General features: G+C 38.7%; 1 protein-coding gene across 2 annotated transcripts in view; it reads right to left on the bottom strand.

Annotated features, from left to right (window-relative positions):
• The window catches only part of THSD7B (thrombospondin type 1 domain containing 7B), a 533620-nt gene that overhangs the window by 17127 nt on the left and 502642 nt on the right, over window positions 1-13851 (bottom strand). For both annotated transcript variants that reach the window (XM_081936133.1, XM_081936134.1), the window contains exons 21-24: window positions 10565-10710; window positions 9055-9214; window positions 6585-6758; window positions 496-591 (exon numbers count right to left, since the gene is read on the bottom strand). In XM_081936133.1, coding sequence (XP_081792259.1) covers window positions 496-591; window positions 6585-6758; window positions 9055-9214; window positions 10565-10710 — 576 coding nt within the window. The remainder of the gene's footprint in view (window positions 1-495; window positions 592-6584; window positions 6759-9054; window positions 9215-10564; window positions 10711-13851) is intronic.

The raw sequence follows: 13851 nt of genomic DNA, 5'->3' as shown, positions 1-13851 counted from the left end.
GAAATTATTTTTTAATTTGAAGTACTGGAGAAGGTTGTTAAATTATTCAAATTGTTAGGCTTGCCTATAGGGGGAATTGAATCCTATCTATCTGTCTATCTATCTATCTATCTATCTATCTATCTATCTATCTATCTATCTATCTACCTACCTACCTACCTACCTACCTACCTACCTACCTACCTACCTACCTAAATTTCTATCTATATCTATCTATCTATCTATCTATCTATCTATCTATCTATCTATCTATCTATCTATCTATCATCTATCTCTATCTTCTTTTTTTTATTCTTTTTCTATCTCTTTTCACTTTTTTGTTTCTCTTCTTTACTGTTTATATTTTCTTTAGTTTGTATTAGTTTTCTATCTTTCTGTTTGTAAACTTTAATAAAATTATTATTTAAAAAAAAGAAGTATAAAATTGGTAATACAGAGAGTGATGAAGGTGATGGTGATATTGATGATAACAATGACATTGTTGAGCATACCTACCTGTAACATTCAGCCTATCAGAACGCTGGCACCACACTGTGCGTTCATTATCTTGCCAAAGACTTGTTTTCCATACATAATTATAGCATTTTCCTCCTATAATGTAGGAATGAGAGGAAAGGTTACGTAAAGACATGCGCAGCAAACTGCCATGATCTCAGTAGCTGCTTACCTTTTAACCTATGAGCTCACCTAGCAGAGACAGGCCGTATCAGGGAGTGATGTGGGATTCTACTCTGGCTGGAATGGTTTTAGAGATTGACAAGTAAAATGTACCAATAAGATGCTGTTGCTACCCCTGCTTTGCTTTTTAAAACTGTATAAAAGCCAAATAAACTCTGCATAAGGCAGGCAGACATTTTGGACACCACTGCTGTGATGGATTTCTGAAACCTACATCTGGTGCTGAAACCCGGGACAAAGACACTCTTCGGGGGAGCAACAGCCAACATACTTACCCCCCGTCTGGAACAGACCCCAAAGTGCACTCTCGTCCTACGGGACCCCTCAGAGGTAGGTATGGGTTGCAGGCTGTCTCTACACCAGCAACAACACGTGACAGAACTTAGATTCTTGTTACAGAAGTCAGGCGTTACAGCACCTGAGGCATGCATAAGGAAGCTAGTGGAAGAGATAGGGACACATTGTCTTTGGTATCCCAAATGAGGAACGCTTCGTTTACATGACTGGGAAAAAGTAGGGCAAACTTTACATTTTGAACCCAGGGCCCCAGTAGAGATATTACAACTATGGTTTCAGTGCCATCATGCAGTGGAAAAAAAATGGCTCTAATGTTTTGGCAGGACAACAATTGACCACAGAGCCTCCACCTGATTGTGATCAAGTAAAAAATATTCCCCCCAAATCATCTTTAATTGGACTTTCAACTGCTCATGGAGAGGTTAATTCTTCTGCTTCTCCACAGTCAGAGGAACAATTAGCAAAAGAGAGGGGGGGATATAGAAGATATATTTTCTGTCTATTCACCTAATTTTATTCTGCAAGATCATGAAGTGATTGGCTTAAAGGATTGTTTTTCCTCTATCCCCCTTGGCCCCCCTAATCAGGAAGAGTTTGTGCCTGTTTCTGGCAAGCCTCAGCAAGCCTTCTCTAATATCAGGTAAAAGGCTACTGAACTGTATCCTGATTTTATTAACAGATTGCAGGATGCGTTAAAACAACAAATAGACAATTCTGAGGCTCAGATGAAGTTGTTGATGAAATTAGCAAAGGAAAATGTTACTTTTGAATGCCAAAGGGAAATTATTGGTCTTGGGAACGATCCGGATTTGGCAGATATGATTAAAGCGTGTCAAGATATAGGAACAGCCTCTTGTCAAACTAATAAATTGGTGGCTGCTTTATTGCAAGACAGCAAGCTTCAAAGAAAGTTTTACAACTATGGTAAACCTGGTCATTTTAAAAAGGAATGTCGAAATCCAGGAGGGGGCGGTATGTCTGCAGCCTCCCGCAGTCCTTTCCATCAAGGGTCGAAACCAAAAGCAAAATGTCTAAAGTTATTTTGTTGGTGTCAGATTTATGTTGCAGAATTGGATCCTTTTCGTAAGTGTTGTCCATTGGCTTTGGTAAATCATTATATAGATGATATTTTAATTGGAGCCCCAAAGACACTACCTAATTGGCTTTTAGAAATAAAAAATGATTTAAGTGTTTATGAATTGCAGATTTCTTCAGAAAAAGTACAACTTCATGAAATGTTGCAATCTTTTTTTGCTCCAGTTTTTCTTTGTTTAAATGTACACGAAGGTATTTTGCTAATTAATTTATGGCAGTTGCTGGTGACCCTTACTTGCGTTCGTGCATATTTTTCTTTGCCGGCATATTTACTTAAGTTCTTTATTTGATTTATTGACCAAAGGAAAACAGTCCGACAATCTCATTGTGATTTTTTTTTTTTTTTGCAGTCCTTGCCACAGTTGAAAAGATTAATGAGATTTTGAGCATTTAGTTTATGGATCATATAAATTTTTAGTTAACTTTTTTGATGTTTTTTACTAGTAAGCCTGCCTATAGGAATGTTATCTGTATTAGAAGACAAAAATACCCCATCCCAAAATGTTTTAACCTTGGGACGTACCCGAGTTTGTTGAAGAAATTGGACTGATTTGATTAATATTGTTTTTCCTATTCCAAAATTTGTTTTCAATTTTATTTTCAGAATAACTTATCTCTTTAGTATGCTTTAACTGACTATGTGGGCTGTATTTCATATCATTTGCCTAAAGATCCGCGGCTTGCGTGTTTAATGACTTTTTCTTTTCCTGTTCATCTATAGCTTTTGTTTTCTTCGCTTTTGCAAGCTTTTACTATTTTTTCAGGTGGAGGGTGAATGGGAGGAGCAATTGCTTACAAGGACAGTCATCTCTGCAACACTTAGAATTAGCTGTTGCTATTTTAGCTTTCTAAATCTTTTCTCAACAAGCTTTTTAACTACATTTCTGACTTTTCCAGGTGCTTACATCACACCCAGGATTGATTCTTAATCTTATGGCTTTGTTTTTTTACTTTGTAGCAACTATTATAAGACTGAAAGCATTTATATTTTGTTTCTCATATACATAGTCATTTGTCTGCTTCCGGACCTCTCTCTGAAGGTTCCATTTAAGCAGATGTTGTTGTTCATGTTTTATCTGTTCTCTTTTCAGATCCATTTTTAAAATCACTCTTTTTTTCATCAGAATGCCAGAGGGTTGGCACAAGCTTGCCATATTCCACTAGACCAAGCCAAGCAGATTGTTTCATCTTGCCCCCAGTGTTCTGAAGCATCCCCCTCTGGGGACACGGAGGTTAATCCCCGTGGTTTGGCCTCTAATCAACTAAGGCAAATGGATGTCACCTACGTTCCCTCTCTGGCTCCCTGGAAATATATTCATGTTTCTATTGTTACCTATTCAGGAGTGTTTTGGGACATACCTCAACGAAGAGAAACAGTTAATCATGTTATTTCTCATCTTTTTTTCAGCTATTACTATTTTGGGTCAATTTTTCTCTTTAAAAACTGGTAATGGCCTATTTTTCATTGGCCTTTTGCAATTTTGTACAACTTGGAACATTGTTCTAATTCATGGACTTCCTTACAATTCCATAGGTCAAGCCATTGTGGAACGTGCTAATTGGTCCTTTAAGGACTGTCTTCCCAAACAAATAAAAAAGGAGGGCTTTTGTGTACCCAACAATTTGGCGTACCCCAATTTGGCGTGGGTAACACAACATGTTAAAAACGTTTGTTTGCCTCCCCCTCTAGGGGGACGAGGATATGCTGTGCTTGCTTCTACAGGTCTTTGTGGATTCTAGCATGTTGTGTTCGTCCAGCTAAGGATACCGTGGTACCAGTCCCCAAATCCAGTTCTAAAGATGACCAAGGTGACTCTACAGATGGTGTAGCGGCCAATACGATCTTGTTGGACCAGCTGTCCAGTGATGTGAAAAACCTGACCATCAAAGCACAAGCAGTGCTGCAACAACGATACATGGAACAAATCCGGGAGAAGTTATGCACTGCCATTTTTGCGGTTTTAACTGCCAATTCCTTAGTCATCATTTGTTTATGTTTAATTGTTAATTGTTTCCTTTTATCGATAGCTGCTGTCATCTCACCCAAAAACTCATTTGAACAGAGACTGAAGCAAAATCTATGGGTGCAGCTAGCTAATATTATACACACTGATGTCTTTTGCTTATCTGAATCATATGACATGGAAATTTTGCTTTCTTCATGCTTGGTTCCTGTTTGAATCCTGTCTGCAGTAATTCAAAACTTCACTGGTTTGAGTAGATTGCTATTGAATGAAAACTTTAAATATAAGACTATATCTAGTTGGGGGTTGATTGCCTATGATCCACCACCTGATGCAATTGCTTTTTATACCCCGATAGTAGCCATTTTTGAGAATACAATGTGTGCATAAGTAGTTAATTGTACATCTTCAAGTAAAAAACCTCACTGTCTTCGTATTAGTTCACCTGCTTTAAACTGTATAGCTTTTGAAGAGATTTCCGTTCACTTTGCTCATGTTCGGCTCCCGCAAGGATGGCTTTTTAAATATGGTCAAGAAACTTTTAATTATATTCCTGCTAATATTAGTGAAGCACAGTGTTATCTCAGCCAGTTAATTCCTGTTTTGCTTTCCAAAAAAACCAACTTCATTCAAGACGTTCTCGACACGGAGTCACGCTAGACAGTACTTGTGACTCTGAGACAGCTTTGCTTAATAAAGTAGAATATATAGCAATGGCTATATCAATAGTGGGTATGCCAGCGCTTGTTGCTTGCACTTATTTTAATATTAATGCTGTTGTGTGTAATTTGGTAAAAATAATTAATGCTACTTTTTTAGCTATTTTAGTAATTAATGTGTTTTTTCAATCTTTTGGATGAATTAAGAACCATCCAGCACCAATTTAATATTTTACACAATTTGGCCTCTGATTTGAAAATCGATATTTTAAGATCTTGGTGGGAAGGCTTTTGGGCTTGGTTGCCACAGGCTTATTGGGAAATGTCCTACGTTATTTAGTTATTATTTGTGCTATTTTGATTGGTGGGTGCTGTTTTATTCAGTGTCTTCCCTCCCTTTGCAAAATATGTGTATCAAAGCTTTTTGCCCTAAAATCCTCTTCTACACTGCCTCAGGGTCAGGTATATGCCCTGTATAAACAATTGCAAGAATGTTCCTCTCCTGATTATGATTCTTTCATTAACCCCTCTTACGATGCCTTGTCTAACAAAATAAAAAAGAGTGAGATGCAGGAATGAGAGGAAAGTTTACGTAAAGACTTGCGCAGCAAACTGCTATGATCTCAGAAGCTGGTTACCTTTTAACCCATGAGCTCGTCTAGCAGAGACAGGCTGTACCATGGAGTTATGTGAAATTCTACTCTGGCTTGGATGGTCTTAGAGATTGACAAGTAACATGTACCAATAAGATGCTGTTGCTACCCCTGCTTTTGGTTTGCTTGTTAAAACTGTATAAAAGCCAAATAAAACTGCTGTGATGGATTTCTGAAACCTACACTATAATTCAAATAAGGCAACAGTTTGTATATACCTGAAATATATATTTTCTTCTTCTTTTCAATAAACTAAACATTGTTAAGTAAATTCGAAGGAGAATATTAAACAAGACATATCCAAGCAGGAGAAATACAAAGATCTTAGAGTTTACTGTTTCGGTGATTTAACTTTTAGTAATTGTCTGTCTAGTCCCGTGATGGCGAACCTATGGCAGGCGTGCCACAGGTGGTACGCGGAGTCATTTGTCAGGGCATGTGAGGCATTGCCCTGTCAGCTGGTCAGCGCACATGCACGCTGGCCAGCTGACTTTGGCCTTCTTTTGAGGTCATTTTTCCTTGAAGCCTCTGGAGCATGAAAAACCAGCCCTACGGGCAAACCAGAAGTTTGGGAATGTACTTCCGGTTTGCTCATTTTAGCCCTCCGGAGCATTCAGGAGCAAACTTCCGGTTTGCTCGTTGAGTCAGTTTTTGCCCTCCGGAGCCTTCAGCGCTAAAACTGACCCTATGAGCAAACCAGAAGTCTGTTCCTGAACTTCTGGTTTGCCCATAAGGCAGGTTTTTCACGCTCCGGAAGCTTCAGGGAAGCTCCTGAAGCCTCTGGAGGGCCTCGGGGTGGGGGGGCTGTTTTCACCCTCCCCAGGTTCCTATAAAGCATCTGGAGCCTTGGGAAGGCGAAAAAAGCACTCCAAAAATGGGGGGGGGAGCACTGCTTGTGCACATATGCATACTGGGATTGTGCGCATAGCATTATGGGTATGGCATGCCCATCCATGATGCCCCCTTGCATTCCCCCCACTTTTGGCACGCGAGCCAAAACATGTTTGCCATCACTGGTCTTGTCTATCCTATTTTTTTCCTCCTTTCTAAGGACTGTAAACAGTTTCCCAGTCTCTGCTTGCTTTTTCAAACATTTTCTTAATTATCGTTTTTTGATGGGGAAGAGGAGACGGGGTTTGGAAACATGACCATAAACTACAAAAATGACAACGAGAAAACAGTTTAGAAGCAAACTCTTCTGTGAGGTAATAAGAACTGTGGTTTACAGTATTCCCTACCTGAGCAAGGCCTGGTCTCCAATTCTTGTTCCGGGCAGCTGTCTTGATTTTCGAAAGATTGAATGATAAATGTTCTTGATCGAGACTGACGGCCCATGCTCTCAAAGCTCCTGCCATCGATGCATGTTAATTCACAAGAGCTCCACTCAGACCACTCGGATAAATGACAGTCACCTTATAGTCAAAAATGAAGAAAGGAGGGGAATGTGGACTTTACTAATGGACGTCTCTATACTCTGTTCAATTATAACATCAGAAGGAACCTAAAGGTTATCCAACCCAAAGAACAATCTTGTACGTTCTGGGATCCTTTCGGAAATAGACTATGTCGCAGAATGTTGGTGAGAAAAGAGCTCGGAAATGGTGATATAGTTTCCAGTATTTCAAATGTGGGAATTTTTCTCTCCCTGTCTCTCCCCCTGTGCCAGCCTCTGTTTCTCTTTCACACATAAGTCTATAATTAAGTTAAAAGCACAAAGAAATGTGCAATTCCTGACAACTGCCGCTTGCAAAATCCTGGCCCAATCATGTGCCCACTATAGACATATTCACTTTGTGATTTCTGCTTCAATACAGTCTGAATTGCCCCCAGAAGTAGATAAGTGGTTTAGTTGTTATTTATTATTAAACTTATATGCCACCCAGTGGTAGATTGCCAATTTTTCTACTACCGTTTTTTCCACACTCATGCGCCGCTATTGTGCATGCACAGAAGTGTCCGGGCAGGTGGACAGAGCCTCCTGTGGCCGCTACTACCAGTTCGCCTGATTCAGGCCGAACCAGGAGCAACTCACCTCTGATACCACCCATCTTGCCTACTCGTCTACTTGACCCAATCCAATTCCTGCTTTGTTTGAGATATCCAGTATAGGATGTGGACAGGCCTCCTAGCAAAAGCCAGGCTTGTCAATTGTGAGGGATGTAGTTCAGCATTATTTGAAGGGTCAGAAGCTCTCTACCTCTGGACCCTGGCCTTCCTAAAAACACACTTCTAGAAAGTGCTTTGAAAACACTGACTTTAATTTTAAAGCAGTAATGGGAACCTTTTGATGTTGAGGGCTAACTTTTTAAAATTATTTTTTGTGGCTGCTGAAGGATACAATGAGATGATATATGAGAATATAGTATACGGATCTGTGAAGTAGAATATAGTATACGGATCTGTGGAGTGGGAGGGAGCTGTTTTTTTTAATAGTAGTTATGCTAAAAAAATTCCGTCCTTCATTAACTTGCTTTACAATTATGTTAAAATAAAACAGTTTCAATGGTTTTTTTTTCAAAAAGTAATAACAAAGTGTATCTTTGTGTTATAGCTTACTGACAAATGTTGGCAACACAATTTCACAATTGGGAGATTCTAAAAAAGAAGGGAAGGTTGCATGTGATCCCTGCTATTGAGCTGTAGGGATGCTTAAATCAAGCATGTCAAGTATGGTAAAAATTTTCACCATCTGAATGTCCATGACCTAATTATTAGCATATAATATACTGCACTTTTCAAAATCAAGTTCTTAAAAAACTCTTTTGCATGGTTTGCACTAATCAGCATAAGCACAAAAATAGTAAACTTTAACATAGCTTTGGAGATTTTGTTTCTTTGGATAAGGCTGAATCCTAGACTACATTATGCTTTCATTGCCAACAATGGTTTATTCATGGGTGTTTCTCAGATACATAGGGGAGGGGAGTATACAATTTAAGTTAAGGGAAAAAGGTGCTTAAACTAGATGTGTATTTCCCCTGAATGTGTAGTTGGGTTGCCAAAGATGCAATTGTATCAGTACTGTAGATGGTCCAAAGCACTTTCTTAACACTGAATCTGAAGAGTGCATTGCTCTCTGGTATAATGTGTATTGCATGAGTTAAAAAAAGAGATGGAGATTGTTGACCTCTGGACCATAGTCCATCTGCAAAGGCTTTCTGTTTATTTCCACTCTCAAATTTCCATGATCATTTTAACCCTCTATCTGGATTTATATTACCTATATTAAAACAGTAGAGTTCAGAGAGATCTTATAATAGGCTATAGGTAAGCTTAAGATAAAAGGTTAATTCTGCAAAAACAAAAGGGACCGTCCTCTCATGAAAGGTTGCAGTCCAAGTGAATGGGGATATTTCAACTTATGGTAACCAGAAGATGATTCTGACCATGGATGGATCCTGAGCCCAAGGTCAGCAAAGTCAGAGCCAAAACTGGGTGACATTAGAAGACTTCTTGGGGCCTTTGGACCACAAGTTCAGCATGCCAGATTTAAAAGTTAGTGTCAAGGAGACAAATGTAACTAGTCTTTTGTGTGATTGCATTCTGATTAGATATCTTTAAGATTGGACAGTAATCCATCAAGAAGCTAGGACGTATAGAACAAACTGCAGGTCTGTGTCAAACCACCTATTTTTTGGAACATCATGTGCAATTGGCCATAGCTATTTATCACCAAAATAATGAAATACGGTCCTTCTCAGAGATTACCTGGACAAGGGACGGAACACGGAAGTCGAAGCAAATTCTCTTTAGGGGGAAGCTCTTCACACAGGGTGTTCTCAACTTGCTTAAATGTTGATGACGAAGTGTTATCATGCACCACACACAGCAGGTTTCGTACCTGGATTCCATCTCCGCATTGTCCACCCTAACAGAGGGGAAAAAATAGAGGTTATCAAAACAACTTGCTGTATAAATAACTACCCTTTGTATGCTGTGTATACATCTTAATCCTAGAAACAAAGCAAAGTGTTTGCAAATCAGGCAATGCTTCTTGCAGCGTGCAAGAATAGTTAAAATAAAAAGTAAAAGTGTTCTTTCCTACTTCAATTTTTTGTGTTCCATCCCTGCAATGTTCCTAAAGGACCATTCGTCAACAAATAGTTCTTTTCGTGGAGGCAAGGAAAAGGATAGATGTGTTCTTATTAATCTTGAACAGGGGTCTCGAAAATTGGCAACTTTAAGAATTGTTGACTTCAAGTCCAAAAATCCCCTAGTCAGAAGTCCACAAGTCTTCAAGTTGCCAACTTCGGAGACCCATGCTCTTCAACTAAACATAATAATAAACTTTTGAGGATAATATGGATTCAGAAGGGCTAAAGCCTCACTGGGTATATTGGTAGAACATTATTGCTCTACCAATAATGCAAATTCAGAAGAAAAGGTGTTTTGAGTTTGTTTCTCAAAACAACATGTCTCTATAACAAATAAATCTTCCTCACTTTGCACATCTTCCTGGGTATGACCCAATTAGTCTGATGTGATTAATGCTAAGCAGATTTCATCTTCTCCGTATTCTGAAATAATTGAGTGTGGAAATCTAAATCACTTTAAAACCAATGCTAGATACTGGATCAAAATGTTTTGAATGAAGAATAATCTAAAAGATAAAGAGGGAAGTGTAGAATGATGCATAAGGCAAATAGATGCATGCCAAATGCAGTGTGAAAAAAGGGAGGACATACATGCGATCCATGCTGAGAAAGAAAAAAACTACAGCTGTTTGATGCTTCGCAATTCACACCAGCGTTTATATTTTCAGACTATTAGAAAAAGAAGTAATCATTTTAAGGAAAAAAAGTCAAAGTCAGCACTTCAGGCTACTGAAGCTTCAAACCATACTGTTTCAAGGCCTTTCGAAGTATTGAAAGAGGCTACGTGGTATTCTTAGAGCAAAAGTCAATTTCCTTGGTAGCAGGGTTCTCTGAAATTAAATCTTGCTTTGATCTAGGCATGCTGATGTAAAACCCATCTATGACATTCACTGGAATGCTATTAGAATTGTACAGCTCTTTGACCTTTGATATTAAATTAGTCACCTGCCTTGGTTGTATGTATGATGACTTTTCCCTACTTTGTTAGAATTTTCAATACTATTAACTTAACGTCACCCCCTTAACTTTCAAAACAAGGATCAAATTGCCTCATAAAAGTGGGTTGCAATCAAGTTCATTTTCTACCTGTTGTGCCAAGGAGATGTTTTACAAACTTCAAGTACCTCAACTCTACACGGGGACCATTCTCCAAGAACCCAGCTATAGCAGGGTTTTGCAACACAGCTGCGGAACTGAGTAAGATCAGCTGGGCAAGCTCTTCCTTCTCCTTGGGCTTCCATAATTATAGATCGGGTACGGAGCATCTGACCTAAAGAAGGAGAGATGATTATTGAACACCTTGTATTTTAATATTTTCTTAATCTTTCTGGGCACATTTAAAATATTGATAAGTCATTGGGAAAGGAGGTTATGATGTGCGCCCAATCCTATCTCTCTAATTCGTTTAAATGAAAACTGATAAGGCTAAAATAACCGAAGGCTTGAATTTGGCTGTACAAGAGCTACTCAGACTAATGCAATCAAGGTCAGAATTGGGGGAAAAAATCATCCAATGATTCAAACTGCAGATTGTACAAAGAAGCAGGAAAAAAAGAAACAATAGATCATATATTCAGCTTGTGATTGCACAAACTGATAATAAACAATGACATAACACAGTCACCAAAATGATTCATTGGAATATTTATAAAAATTAACATGTGCCAGTAATCAAAAATTGGTGGGAACATAGAGATGAAAGTGTAGTCAAAAATAAGCAGTCAAAAGTAGTCAAAAATATTGTGGGATTTCTGAATACAGACCGATAAAAGCTTAGGCTCGTAACACATCAGATATAATTGCAGTTAAAAAGAAGAAAATGTGGATAATGGATGAGGAAATACCAGAGGACAGTAGAATAGAAGACAAAGAATCGGAGAAGATCACAAAGTATCAAGATCTGAAAAGCCAAATTGAAAGATTATGGAATAAACAGCTGTGGTGATTCCAGTGGTTATTGGCACACAGGGTGCCATACCAAAAAAATCACAGGCAGGACTTAGAAAAATTAACACATTGACAAAATTTGCATCTGTCAATTGCAAAATGTCCATCATTACATTTTTTTAAAAAATGTACAGTATATATTCCAAAGTCAGTGTCTCGAGTCCTTTAAACCGAACGTGCCCCCCCTCAAAACAGAAATATTTAAAAATCAGCCCATCATTCTAGTAACATCCCATGTCACCTACCATGACTCTTACAGCTACAACACAAGGGCCAAAGATGTAGTGCAGCTCCAGGCTGAAAAAAGTTGCTTAGTTTTGTAGCCAAATGATATCCTATCAGTTAAATGTCCTTTACTCACGCTACCATTTTATCCTATTAAAAGTTGCTTTTTGAATGCATCCTTTTGAATGCATATTTTTAACATTTAATTCTAACATTGAAAGATGGCTGGTTGCTAATAGGGCTGAAGACAATAAAGGGCAGAAAATGCACCAGTAGGATTTTCTTCTATCATGGATGTATTGTCAACCAAATTCATAGCCAGTCCTTGCCTGCTCATCTGCAAGAGCTGGCTAAACTAAGCCAAAGGCTTGTAATAGATAAGCCAAAGAACACAACTATAGCTGTCTACATAAAGATAGCAAAGTTGCATTCCGATTCCAAAGTAGAACAAATCACATTGATGCCAGGTACCATTTTTGATAAGATGTGCGAAAAAGGCCTGCCGATTTAAGTAACACAGAAGAGATCCTAACAGACATAGCCGTCAAACTCCTGGCAAGAGATCATTTTCAATACCTTAGCGAACACTTTAAAAAATAATGATGGGATTTTGCATGCTTTCTGTATCTGTGCATCTCCTAAGCATTGGAAGCCATAGATATAGAGGTAGTTGGTAGAGGCATTTCGCCCTCCCCCCTCTCTCTCCCTCCCTCTCTTTTGTCTAACTTTACAGGCCTCTACTGATATGACTTCCTTTTTCCTTCTCCTTTGGTTTCTGGCTTGTTCTGCTCTATTTAGTTTCTCTCCTGACTTACCCTCCCTCCAATAATGGAGGGAAACCCAATTCAGATCCTAAGCTGTAGACGTGCTAATAACTCTGGCTTTCCTAACACTTTGTTATTGGGTAAATGGAGTTTATTTTCTTTCACATCAGCACTTGCCTCAAGAATTTCTTCTACCAAATTAATTATCCTGACTTGACACCTATTTGTTCTGTTGTACAAAACCACTCGCTATATAAAACCACTTGATGAGCAACATAATTTTCATCAGCTGTGCACACAGGGCTGAGGGCCAGCAGTGAAAGCAGATGTAAGGCACTGCCCTGGGAAAGGCTGGTTATGAATGTTTCTGCCCATCCCACCTCTTCCCATGAATGTCTCAAATGAATATCACTAGAACTAGTGCGGTATAATGTTAATGTATCAGGCTATAAACGTCTAGACCTTGAGTCCTAGTCAGTGGTGGGATTCAAATAATTTAAACAATTGATTCTCTGCCCTATAATGATTTCTTCCAACAACCAGTTTACCAAACTGCTCAGGAAAAAAAAAACAGTTCTCCCGAGGTGATGTGAACTGGCTTAATCCCACCACTGGTCCTAGCCCCACTTTAGGCATAAAGCCAGCTGGGTGCCCTTGGACCAGTCAGTCTTTCTCAGCCCTAGGAAGCAGGCAATGGCAAACCTAACTTCTGAGACTTTTAAGAAAACTGTAGGGACTATTTCTGACAGGAATCAAAACTGATGCGAAGGCACAGGCATACACAACACGCACAGAACGACAAGTCAGTGCTCAAGGATTTGTTGCAATAACAGAGGTGCCTTTGCATGAGAGATATTCCAGATCATTCCTGGTTCTACAGCGTCAATTCTATAGCATTAATTTATAACTTGTAAGCCTCCCAGAGTCACCTCGTAGGGGAGATGGGTGGTATCAAATTTAATAAATTAAATAAATAGATAAATAAATAAATAAGTAGCCAATACACTCATTAACTTTCAATATATGATTATTGTACTGAACGTGTCTGGTATGTACAGTAGGTATGTATATGTATGTGTGTGTATGTGTATACATATATACATATGTGAAGATCTCTATACTGCTTCAGCTAATAAGAGCCACTGTTATTTGCTCAACTTGATAAAGAAAGAAAGCTTTCCTAATGAACACTATCTTAAGTTTCATGCTATCAGTCAGGAAGCTTTTCCACTTTCAGGAACAAGCTGGCTTCTACGTAATGGGAATAGTATTAGATGGAACATTTCTTCCTGACTGAGGCTGTCCTATGTCAGGGCAGTAGATGATGGCGATGATTCCTTTTAATTGAATCTGCTGGTACTTTAACAAATGGGGCATAATAGTGTTATTCCAAAAATAGTAACCTAATTTCTGCTCCTATTTACCGAGTTCAGGATATTTTGCTGAAAATTAATAGGTTCTTAATGGAAAAGCTA

The sequence above is a fragment of the Natrix helvetica genome (genome assembly GCF_964273705.1).
Source record: "Natrix helvetica genome assembly, chromosome: 1".
NCBI classification, from domain to species: domain Eukaryota; kingdom Metazoa; phylum Chordata; class Lepidosauria; order Squamata; family Natricidae; genus Natrix; species Natrix helvetica.
This window is presented reverse-complemented; position numbering and strand designations above follow the sequence as displayed.